The 12,595-nt window shown below is 49.2% G+C and overlaps 1 protein-coding gene across 1 annotated transcript; it reads left to right on the top strand.

Moving 5' to 3' along the window:
• Positions 1-362: 362 nt before the first annotated feature.
• On the top strand, positions 363-6,154 carry LOC116943350 (glutathione-specific gamma-glutamylcyclotransferase 1-like). Its single transcript, XM_032956175.2, has 3 exons — positions 363-642; positions 1,806-1,841; positions 4,365-6,154. Exons 1-3 carry the CDS (start codon positions 484-486, stop codon positions 4,899-4,901), a joined length of 732 nt encoding a protein of 243 aa, XP_032812066.1. The 5' UTR covers positions 363-483; the 3' UTR covers positions 4,902-6,154.
• The last annotated feature ends 6,441 nt before the right edge of the window (positions 6,155-12,595 follow it).

Genomic DNA, 12,595 nt, shown 5'->3' with positions numbered 1-12,595 from the left:
CCCGTAACGTCGTATCGTGGTTTGCTTTAAGTGTTATCGGCGAACGTGTGTGCCTGCAGTAGCTGAGCAAATAGAGATATTTATATCGAAGTGAAAGAAAGCTTAAACAACAAAAAAAACCGTAATACCTTTTAACCTCTGAGAAACCCTTTAAAGATTGACTCCATCCTTTTAACTTTGCGCACTGCAGGATTTAAGCCGCTGCTCACAAGCGCAACACGCTGAGTGCAGAGGGAATCCCTCTGATCTGACACAGCCGTTGACGTTGGTGGGCATTCCCCCCCCCGCCACTCCCTCCTCTCTCCCCAATTCCCATTGGCTGTTATTCCCGGTGGGCGGTGCTTCGCCGCTATATAAGCCACACGTGCGCGTTCCCTGAGGTCCACATGATCAGGGCGGGCCGGAGGCGGTGACTGTAGCCGTAGGGCTGGAACGGCCCAGCCGCAGTCGCGATATCAGAGCTGCACCCACACTGGTCGCAGAATGCTTGGGGAGGTTGCCAGCTCGCTGTGGCTCTTTGGCTACGGCTCGCTCGTGTGGCGGCCAGGGTTCGCCTACAGCGCCGTGCGGGTGGGCTTCGTGCGTGGCTACAGCCGGCGTTTTTGGCAGGGTGACTGCGAGCACCGTGGGACTCCGCAGCAGGTGTGTGTGTGTCTCTCACACCGGCACCGCGTCTCACGTTGAGTTTTATATGTGGCCGCCTCTCACACTGATATACTGCTGCGGCATGGAGCTCTCGGACAACCGAGTTCCCGTTCAAATGTGTGGGGGGGGGGGGGGTTTCACACTCGGACATTTTTTTCTGCTTCCTGGTAGATCCCATTTCGTCTGGGGGAGGGGGTTCTGGATTGCTGATCTTTCTCCACTCATTCCTATCCTGGCCGTGGTGTTCACGTCCATCCCACACACTCCATCATTCTGGTTTAAACCACCTCTATCTAGATCTCATTGACACCGCTGATAAAAAACAACATGTTTTTGTTGTGTTAAATCCACTGATGTGTTGTGCTGTGACGTATCTATTGTTGTCAATGTTGCCTTTATAAGTCGAGGTGCCTATGCATTGGATTAATGTAATTATTTGTAGCTTATTTCTCTGTTCTCAATTGCATCCTAAATGCATTCATTCGGGAAACAAGGCACGGGTGCGATTTTTTATCCTGGTTGCAAGTTAGATAAATGCTTATGAAGGATGTATACATTTCAATTTCTAAACAATTACTCAATTGGCTCTTACCCAGAGACAACGTAAGCTAGAAACCTGCTCTCAGATACTTGCTATGATCATACAACAAACAGTTGAATGGTCCGTGGATGAGCCAGATCTCAAATTGGTAGCACTTGAAGGGAGGTACATACTTTGACTGGCACTGTTGTTTGTTGCTGGTGGAGGTTGAATGTATGAGGTGATTATTTCAGCCCGTAGGGGTCTTTCCAATGAGCTTTTTCGGCTCGTGACAATGTTTTGAAACGTTAGCATTGATTAAAATACATTATTTTCTTAATGTAACTCCTTAACAGAATATTCACACATTTTACAAGACATGTAGGATCCAGTGAATTATACGAGTGGGAAGCTTTTACACATGCATAATCAACCCTTATTCAGTTGAAGCTGCCTGCGGGGCTGAGCTTTGGAAAATATTTTCCTTCTGCCCCCCCCCCCACCACTAATGGGAGAGCGGGTGGGGTCCAGAGTGTTGGAGTGGCCTACATTTTCTGAGAGAAATTAAGCCATTGTGTAATTACAGGTTATTTTTTGTACATCCACTAATCGTCTATTTATATTTTTTGTTGTTTTGCAGCCTGGTCGAGTTGTTACGCTCATCGAAGACAAAGATGTAAGTTGTGATTTTTTTTTTCGTCATTAAGTCAAATCAGCTTTTGTAGACGTTTCACATTCACGAATGGGGTTTAATTCGTAGCACGCAACTGAGCTTGTTCTTATATCTTAGCAGTGGCCCTTTCAAAGAGTAATTGCTCTTAAACATCTATTTTGGCATTCAGATGACAGCGTTGATGAGTGTTTATTTCCCACGTGGTGATACTCATTTATTCCACCACCACCGGGATGATGGGCTGAGTTGATCTCAAAAGCCACCCGTGATAACACCACCAATTCCTGCGCTTGGATATCCAGGTAATTGAACAAATTTTTAGCAGGAATGCAACGATCCTTGCCTCTGCCACTGGAATATGGAATTTCCACGAGAGTATCCGACCCACTAGGTAGAGATGAGACAAGTATGGGACATGCACACGCAAATATAGTTACTTGTATCCAAATGCACCAATCGCATGGAACACAACACACGGTGTTGATTTTGTTAGAAGGAAACACCGTAGTTTCTATGCCAGCAACAACAAAGGATAGAACGTCCTGTGCTATGAATGAATGCCTGTCGAATGATCCCTGCCATCGGTGAAATTCCCTGCCCACGCATCATGACTAGAAAGCACTCCCCATCTCGTGTATCAATTTGGCCGCGGTGTTTTTTTTTGTGGTCACCAGGCAAGCATACACATGTAGTGCGTTCAGGGCAATTCTGCAAACGTGTTGCGTCAGTTATGGGGGAAAAAAATACGTAGGTTGTTTTGAAAAACTATTGTTGATGTTCCCGTCAAAGGCACGAGCGTCATGTTACGATTGTTTCCTCAAATAATCCATTCTGATGTCACACGTTTGTGACATTGCCCTCACAGTTAAAGTGTTATTTAAGCTCATACAATCTCTAAACTGGCACTGCTACATTTTCTCGGTACCTGGATTTTTTTTGTTATTGAAGCGTACTAGTAGGAATATATACATTTAAAAGCCATCAACATCTCCTTGCCAAACTGAGGAATTAGGTGTAGTGCTCATCTCCGTTGGTGGCCCTGAACCCTCGGCGGAAATTACACATTCTCATGGCGGGCACCAGTCTCTACATAGATCATTGATGACTTGCCACAAAGCGATACTCGCATTGTCGAGCCTGAGGGGATGATGATCTGAACTCCAAACCCTCTGATTAAAACACTATTTTCAGTGAACAACTTGATAAAATATATACATATATAATCTATGTTTCTGAACAATATGGATACGTCTTTTTTCCAATCTGAAAATAATTTATAATTAACAACCCTTTGCTTATCTTACTACTGGATGAAAGTCTCCCCACACCCCGTGTCAGTAATGCGGGTTGTTTGGCCATACTTGACGTTGGCCATTGGGTTGGTAAAGCTTGTGGCCAGGGACCAGTTCAGATATAACGAGAGTGCTCACTGATGTTATGCATGGCTGAGAAGGGAACTCGGGTTCACCAGGTTCACAGTACAGTAAGTTATGAACTGAACCACCGCCCCACCCCATTGAGTGTTCACACAAAGGTGTGAACACTAATTTAAAAGGGCTTTGAAAACCTTCAGACTTAATGAGGCATTGTTGTGTAAATATTGAACTGTATTTAACTGACCAAATTTACCCAGAATGCACCCAATCTAATCAGATCTTGGAAGGTACACAAACTTGAGCCTGGTATCTCTTGGATGGGTGACCACAGATTGTCGTAGGGAGGGTGGTGTTATTACTATACGTCAGGGGTGGGGAACCTTTTTTCTGCCAAGGGCCATTTGTATATTTATAACATCATTCACGGGCCATACATAATTATCAACTTAAAACGTAGCCTGTTATATTTGGTCAAACATTTAATTAACTCGCCCCTAATGTGATGGCTGGAACTGCTTCTCTTTGGCGAGGCGTGTGATGATGTTAGCTGGTATTGATGATGTTGCTACTCGCAACTGCTTTTCTAGGTTTGCTCCTAGATTTATTGAATTTCGAGTCCCGCCTGCGGTTGCCTTGGCAGGGCCAGACCAAATGATTTTGCGGGCCTTGTACGGCCCACGGGTCGGACGTTCCCCACCCCTGCTATACGTCTTTGCTTCCACATCTATTCTCCCCACCTTAATCTACACTGACACACGCGGTGCGGGGAGGCCCTCAATCCAGCACAGCAGCGAGTTGATAGAGGGGTTGTACATATGAACCTCATGGCGGTACCCCGGCTCTCGCATAATGTCCGTGATGCAGTAATTGTTAGTCTGTTGATGGTCAGCGATGCAGCGATCGACTCCTCTCGACGACCTGTGCACGATGCACTATTAAAAGTAGAATTTTTTATAACGGATTTTTTATGCTGTTTGGCATTTCGACATCGCGGAGTAGCACTGATTTCGGATTGATTGGTACCCCAGTTGCGGAGTTAAGTACACCCCTGGAAAAAAGTGTCCCAGAAATAAAAAATTTAATTTGCCTCGGCCATTTTGTATGATCATTTGCACTTTAATGTAACCGCGCCTCTTCTTGTATCGCGCAGGCGTGCACGTGGGGTGTCGCATTCGAGGTGCGGAGCCACGAGATCGCGCCCGCCCTCGCCCACCTGGCTGTGCGCGAGCAGGAGCTGGGCGGTTACGACACACGCTTCGTGGACTTCGTGACCGAGGAGGGCGATGCGGTGACCGCCCTGGTGTACATCGCCACGCCGCACAATCATCAGTTTGTGGGCCCCGCGAGCCCCCAGGCCATCGGCGCTGTGGTGGCCGGCTGCTCGGGCCACGCCGGCCACAATGTGGAGTACGTCTTGAGGCTCGCGCAGGCCATGCGCCAGCTGTGCCCTCGCGTGCGGGACCATCACCTGGAGGAGGTGGAGGTGGCGACGCTTCAGGCGCTGTTCACCCGGCATGTCTTGCTGTCTGTGCCAGCGAGCGTGAGCTACCCCACGGATTTGTTTGCAGCGCTCAGGGATTTTCTCAACGCCAACAAAGGGCTGGACTGCATCAAGGCATCTTTGGAGTCGTTCCGAACTTTCTTGCAGAGCATGCACTTTACTCAAACAACGGACTCCAAAGCATGATGTTCCCAGTGTATTGACAGCTCCTTCAGCGCTGTCCATTTGAGCAAGTGGCTTTAACCGGCATGCGTCATGGTCGTAGCATAAAATATTAAGCTCATGTTTACTGTAATATTTAAGTAAGAGCATGAATTTCATTGAAATCAGAAGGCCGTAAGTAATAATAACAGTCAAGGGTTGTCAATTGAGGCCTCCATCGTTATCCCTTGGGGGGATGATACAATGGGTAACTTTTGTTGTAAGGCAAGTGGTTTTCCTATGGATAAACCGGTCCCTGCCACAGGAAGGTGGAATCTCCACTCCTGGCTCAGGACTGCTACCTGAGATGAGTGCCACCCCAAATGCTTGCTTGAGAATGGGGACAAACTTGATGTTATATTTCATTTTAATATTCAGGTGATGAGCGTCCAATGCCTCACTGTCCAGACCACTGTTACATATTGTGCTGTAGAAAGTCTTAACGGTAATATTAACAAGCTGGCCTTGCTGTTCATTTCGAAGCGTTTAGTTAGCATTAAGTGATGCATGATTGGTTCATTTCGTACGTGGAGTTGAAGCTAGTGTAGTACTCTGAGAAAAACGGTTGTGGAAATATTTCTTATGTTATGTTGTGGGTTTTTTTTTAACTTGTTCCTCAAATGTGTTGCACTATGATGTGTGTGGTGGCAGTTTGTACTGTGATGAACGAGCCTATGGTGTGTGAACGGGAAATGCCTTACTGCCGTGGTCAGTATTTAGTGTTTTGCATGATTGGTGTATTCAGCTGTCCATGTCATAATAAAAACACGGTAAGGTTGAAAGCTATTCTTGAATTTATTAAAACAGCTTTGTAACATTTCAGCTACACATCCATATACTGTAATTTAGTAAAGTCATTCTGTGATTTTTTAAAAGTGTTTTTTTTTTCTGTGGTAAATGTGGAATCCACCTGTTCCATCAGTACGGGATCGTGTTTCCCCCTTGCACATCAGGGTTTTTTGTGGATGCTCCGGTTTCCTCTCGCATAAATGCGTGTGTGCGTGAAATGGATCATGTCTCAAACTCCAGAATAAAAAAAAACTAAGTATCAATTTAAGGAAAGAGTACAGTAACCCCTCTCGATCCGCCAGTGTGACATTCTTTAAAACGCTCGTGAATGCAGAAACCTTGTTCCAATGGGAAAATGGGGTCATGTTGCTGGTACGAGTGAACATAGGGGGGAAATGGTAAATGTTTACTAACAATGACTACAATAAATATATAATAAATTAGAAAGACCTATTTTTGTATTACCTTTGATTTCACAACGATGGATGTGGTGGTGGTAATGGGGAGGAATTCAGGGAGATGACTCCTCGGGAGAGGCAGGGGTTTGGTAACACTAGCTGCAACACTTTCCTTAATTGCATTCGCGTTCTTTTTAATGGGCCTTACAGTCGACTCGCATAAAGTAAACATGCACAATAGCGGGTTCAGAGCAGGACTACTGCGAGACTGAGAACTCAGCGGGCAGACATTTTCAAATATAAAATTATGTCGGTCTGTACACTTGGGAATACTGGAGTCTGGCGGATCACATAGGGAATTAGTATTCATTTAGTAACTCGCAAATTTGCGAAACTCACGAATACGGAACACTCGCATAGCGAGGGTTTCCTGTACTTGTCTTCATAGAGAGACTGGCCACCTCCACTGGAATCAGAATCAGAATCAGAAAGGGTTTTATTCGCCATGTAAGTTCACACCGACACGGAATTTACTTTGGCAGGATGGTGCATACATTCAACATATAGGAATCTAAAATCTTAAATAAGTTTTAAACAAGTCTTACTATAATAAGGGTTAAAAGTCTAACACTAAGGGGCTGAAGTATATAAAATTAAATAAATATCGAATATAAAATAGCTTTAAGATATAATTTAAAAATACAAATAGGGAAACATAGTTAATATCAGCAACGTGTCGTTATGTAGATCAAATGTTAAAAACAGTGTTAGCCCTTGGCCTTGTTTAACAGGCCAGCAGCAGATGGGAAGAAACTGTTTTTATGGCGTGAGGTTTTGGTCCTGATGGACCGAAGCCTTCTGCCGGAGGGGAGTAGCTGAAACAGAGAGTGTCCAGGGTGGGAGAAATCGGCCATAATCTTCCTCGCTCGCCTCATAGACCTTGTCGTGTGCAGGTCCTCGAGGGTCGGTAGATTGCAGGCAATTACCTTCTCAGCAGTGTGGATGATACGCTGCAGTCTGCTCTTGTCCTTGGCAGTGGCAGCAGCGTACCAGACGGTTAAGGAGGAGGCGAGGATGGATTCAATGATCGCTGTATAGAATTGCACCATCATTGTCTTTGGCAGGTTGAATTTCTTCAGCTGCCGTAGAAAGTACATCCTCTGTTGAGCTTTCTTGGTGAGGGAGCTGATGTTCAATTCCCACTTGAGGTCCCGGGAGAGAATAGTGCCCAGGAAGCGGAAGGACTCTACAATTTTTACTGGGGAGTCTAACAGGGTGATGGGGGTGAGTGGTGCTGTATTCTTCCTGAAGTCCACAACCATCTCAACTGTCTTTAGAGCATTTAGCTCTAAGTTGTTCTGGCTACACCAGGTCACCAGATTGTCAGCTTCCCACCTATAGTCAGACTCATCCCCACCAGAGATCAGCCCAATGAGGGTGGTGTCATCCGCAAACTTCAATAGTTTGACGGACAGATGATTGGAGGTGCAGCTGTTGGTATACAGGGAGAAGAGCAGAGGGGAAAGGACGCAGCCCTGAGGAGTTCCGGTGCTGATGGACCTGGAGCCAGAGACTTGTGTTCCCAGCTTAACGCACTGCTTCCTGTCAGACAGGAAGTCTGTGATCCATTTACAGGTGGTGTATGGCACGTTCAGCTGGAAGAGCTTGTCCTGAAGCAGGGCAGGGATGATGGTGTTGAAGGCAGAGCTGAAGTCCACAAACAGGATCCTGGCGTAGGATGCTGGGGCGTCCAGATGCTGTAGGGTGAAGTGGAGGGCCATGTTAACTGCATCGTCCACAGACCTGTTGGCTCTGTAGGCAAACTGAAGGGGGTCCAGGAGAGGGTCTGTGATGGCTTTGAGGTGTGCCAGGACCAGGCGCTCAAAAGACTTCATTACCACAGATGTAAGGGCGACCGGTCTGTAATCATTTAGTCCTGTTGGCCTTAGCTTTTTGGGCACAGGGATGATGGTGGAGGACTTGAGACAGGCTGGTACATGGCATGTCTCCAGGGAGGTGTTAAAGATGTTGGTGAACACCGGAGACAGCTGGTCAGCGCAGTGCCTGAGGGTGGCTGGAGAGACAGAGTCCGGCCCGGCTGCTTTGCGTGGATTCTGCCTCTTGAAAAGTCTATTAACTTCTCCCTCCTGAAAGGAGATAGTCGTCTCTGTAGTATTGGTGGGGGATGGGGCCTCTTGGGTTGGAAGGGGTGGTTCAGGACAGTCCAATTGTCTTTCAAATCTACAGTAGAACTCGTTCAGGTCGTTGGCTAGGCGGGAGTCGTTAGTGGTGTGGGGGGCTCTGGGTTTGTAGTTGGTGATCTGCCTGAGCCCTCTCCAGACAGAAGCAGCGTCGTTTGTAGAGAACTGGTGTTTTAGTCTCTCTGAGTACAGTCGTTTAGCCTCTCTCACCGCTTTGCTAAACCTGTTCTTCGACTCCTTGAATCTGTCTCTATCTCCACTCCTAAACGCTTCCTCCTCCAACCTCAACCTTCTGAGCTTTGCTGAGAACCAGGGCTTATTGTTGTTAAAGTTCACCCTGGTACGTGTTGGGATACAGCAGTCCTCACAGAAGCTGATGTAGGACGTCACAGCCTCTGTGAGTTCATCTAGACTATTGGTAGCAGTCGTGAACATATCCCAGTCAGTACAGTCTAAGCACGCCCGCAAATCTTCCACAGCCTCACTGGTCCACTGTTTAGATGTCCTCACAGCAGGTTTACAGAGTTTTAGTTTCTGCCTGTATGCAGGAATCAGGTGGACCATGGCATGGTCAGAGTGTCCTAGTGCTGCTCGGGGGACGGCGTGGTAGGCTCTACTGACTGTAGTGTAACAGTGATCCAGAGTGTTCCCTTCTCTGGTTGGGCATTTAATGAATTGTATGTATTTGGGGAGTTCGTGGCTGAGATTACCTTTGTTAAAGTCGCCAAGTACGATAACCAACGAATCTGGATTTGCTCGCTCCACACTCTGAATCTGATCGGCGAGCATGCGTTGGGCCTCTTTAACCTGAGGACAAGGCGGCAAATAAACTCCGACCAAAATGAGCGACGCGAACTCGCGAGGCGAGTAAAACGGTTTACAGGTTATAAAAATTGATTCAAGGAGTGGAGAACAATGTTGCAGAATCACTGTGACATCTACACACCAGCCACTGTTAATGTAAAAACAAATACCACCGCCTTTCGTCTTGCCGGAGAGTGCTATGTCACGATCCGATCTTACAAGATGGAATCCTGCTAGTTGTAGCGAAGTGTCCGGAATCAAATCACACAGCCATGTTTCCGTGAAGCACAATGCAGAAGCTGAAAGAAAGTCTTTGTTTTTTACCATCAGTAGCTGAAGTTCATCCATTTTGTTGTACAGTGAACGTACGTTGGAGAGGAAAAAGCTCGGAAGCACTGTTCGGATCCCGCGTCTGCGTAGCCGTACTAGAGCCCCCGACCGTTTACCCCTTGGGCGGCGTTTCGTTGCTTGAGCAAAGCCTAGCGCGGCATTGACTAGAATGCCTACTAATTCTGCCGCTGGAAGCAGAAAAGTAGGAATTAAATCCACAGGAGTTGTTTCCCTGATATTTAAAAGTTCGTCTCTTGTTAGAGAACTCCGAAAATCTTGGCAAAACACTGAATTGACAGACAAAACAAGACAAAACAGGGCGCACCGACCGGCTGAGGCTACCATCATCAGCGCCATCTTCGCACCAGCACGGGTGTGCTGAACAGCAGGACTCCCTCACCAGCACTGGTGTGTTGAACAGTAGGCCCCTCTCACCAGCATGGGAGTGGTGAACAGCAGGCCCCTCTCACCAACACGGGTGTGATGAACAGTAGGCCTCTCTCACCAGCATGGAAGTGAACAGCAGGCCCCTCTCACCAACACGGGGGTGATGAACAGCACGCCCCTCACACCAGCACGGGTGTGATGAATAGTAGGCCTCTCTCACCAGCACGGGTGTGATGAACAGCAGGCCCCTCTCACCAGCATGGGTGTGTTGAACAGCAGGCCCCTCTCACCAGCACGGGTGTGTTGAACAGCAGGCCCCTCTCACCAGCACGGGTGTGTTGAACAGCAGGCCCCTCTCACCAGCACGGGTGTGCTGAACAGTAGGCCCCTCTCACCAGCACGGGTGTGCTGAACAGTAGGCCCCTCAACACGGGTGTGCTGAACAGCAGGCCTCTCTCACCAACACGGGTGTGCTGAACAGTAGGCCCCTCAACAGCAGGCCCCTCTCACCAGCACGGGTGTGCTGAACAGCAGGCCCCTCAACACGGGTGTGCTGAACAGCAGGCCTCTCTCACCAGCACCGGTGTGCTGAACAGCAGGCCCCTCTCACCAACACGGATGTGATGAACAGCAGGCCCCTCTCACCAGCACGGGTGTGCTGAACAGCAGGCCCCTCAACACGTGTGAGCTGAACAGCAGGCCTCTCTCACCAGCACGGGTGTGCTGAACAGCAGGCCCCTCTCACCAGCACGGGTGTGCTGAAAAGCAGGCCCCTCTCACCAGCACGGGTGTGTTGAACAGCAGGCCTCTCTCACCAGCACGGGTGTGCTGAAAAGCAGGCCCCTCTCACCAGCACGGGTGTGTTGAACAGCAGGCCTCTCTCACCAGCACGGGTGTGTTGAACAGCAGGCCCCTCTCACCAGCACGGGTGTGTTGAACAGCAGGCCTCTCTCACCAGCACGGGTGTGCTGAAAAGCAGGCCCCTCTCACCAGCACGGGTGTGCTGAACAGCAGGCCCCTCTCACCAGCACGGGTGTGATGAACAGCAGGCCTCTCTCACCAGCAAGGGTGTGTTGAACAGCAGGCCCCTCAACACGGGTGTACTGAACAGCAGGCCCCTCTCACCAACACGGATGTGATGAACAGCAGGCCTCTCTCACCAGCACGGGTGTGCTGAACAGCAGGCCTCTCTCACCAGCACGGGTGTGATGAACAGCAAGCCCCTCTCACCAGCACGGGTGTGTTGAACAGCAGGCCCCTCTCACCAGCACGGGTGTGTTGAACAGCAGGCCTCTCTCACCAGCACGGGTGTGATGAACAACAGGCCCCACAACAGCAGGCCTCTCTCACCAGCACGGGTGTGTTGAACAGCAGGCCCCTCTCACCAGCACGGGTGTGTTGAACAGCAGGCCCCTCTCACCAGCACGGGTGTGATGACCAGCAGGCCTCTCTCACCAGCAAGGGTGTGTTGAACAGCAGGCCCCTCAACACGGGTGTACTGAACAGCAGGCCTCTCTCACCAGCACGGGTGTGATGAACAGCAGGCCCCAAAACAGCAGGCCTCTCTCACCAGCACGGGTGTGATGAACAGCAGGCCTCTCTCACCAGCACGAGTGTGTTGAACAGCAAGCCCCTCTCAAGACAAAACAAGACAAAACTGGACAAAACAGGGCGCACCAACCGGCCGAGGCTGCCATCATCGGCGCCATCTTGCAACAAGAATGTGGAATGCTCACCAATTCCACCAATGGCTCAGGACCATGTTTGAAAACGAGCTATACCCAATATTAATTTTAGCAGGCAGATGCTAATCATCTACAAGCTCAATATCATCATTAACATTACTTCGCAGGCGGTGCAAGTACCAATGTAGCATGGTTGACATGCTACATTGGTACATGCAAGGAATTAAATCGGAGCCCCCTGTCCAACATCCCCCCTCTTATTAGCCTGGCCACTGGGCCCCTGTGGTCTGTGGCCACCGGTGCAGCTGCCTGCACGCTCGATAGCTATGCCATTGGGTACATGTCTATGATACAGCACTTTGGAGGCAGGGTTGGCTGTGATGAACAAACGAACCGTGCTATGAGACGGAAGAACAGAAAGTAGGTTTTTGACCCATCTGAGCGGACCTTTAAGTATTACCACCTTCATATGCATGCTGGGTTTTCCCCAAGTACCCCAGTTTGCTCTCATGTTCAAACATCTCAAAAAGCAATTGGACAACCATCCCAATGCACAACCCTCAACTTAAATCACTCAGAATGAAATCTCTTTGCTGATGACACTGTCATGCTAGTGTAATGAGATATTGACATCTACTGGTTGGATAAGGGAAGCACAGGTACAGGCACCACTATAAACATCCAATCCCCAAAGGGAGAGGTATCTGGGCCAAAAGTGAAGGGTGGGGCCGGCCGAGAAACTCCAAGGACCGGCTATAAAGTTCCACGAGAGGGCATGGCCGGAGGCGGGGCCTAGCCGCGCCTGTGGCAATATGAGCAGAGGCGGAGGAGGACTCGGAGTCGGTGTGGGGAGTCTTGGGTCCGGACTGCGTTGCTGCTCGCCGTCATCCAGGGGACGGTGAGTGGACCGCCGGAGCTGCCTTCTGCAGCGTGGGTGCCCGCTGCGTAGACCACGCAGTTGCAGGCCACCATTTCGAGAAAGGAGGGCACGGTGGGGCCAGTGGGTGCCATTTGGCATGGGCCGAGGGACTCACCGGAGCTGCCGCAGTGGCGGTTCCCGCGGCGGAGACCACGTGGTTGTCGGG

Source organism: Petromyzon marinus, chromosome 17, assembly GCF_048934315.1.
Source record: "Petromyzon marinus isolate PM22_M1 ecotype Great Lakes invasive population chromosome 17, UKy_Petmar_22M1.pri1.0, whole genome shotgun sequence".
Classification (NCBI taxonomy): domain Eukaryota; kingdom Metazoa; phylum Chordata; class Hyperoartia; order Petromyzontiformes; family Petromyzontidae; genus Petromyzon; species Petromyzon marinus.
Note: the sequence above shows the minus strand (reverse complement) of the source record. Positions and strands in the feature narration are given on the sequence as shown.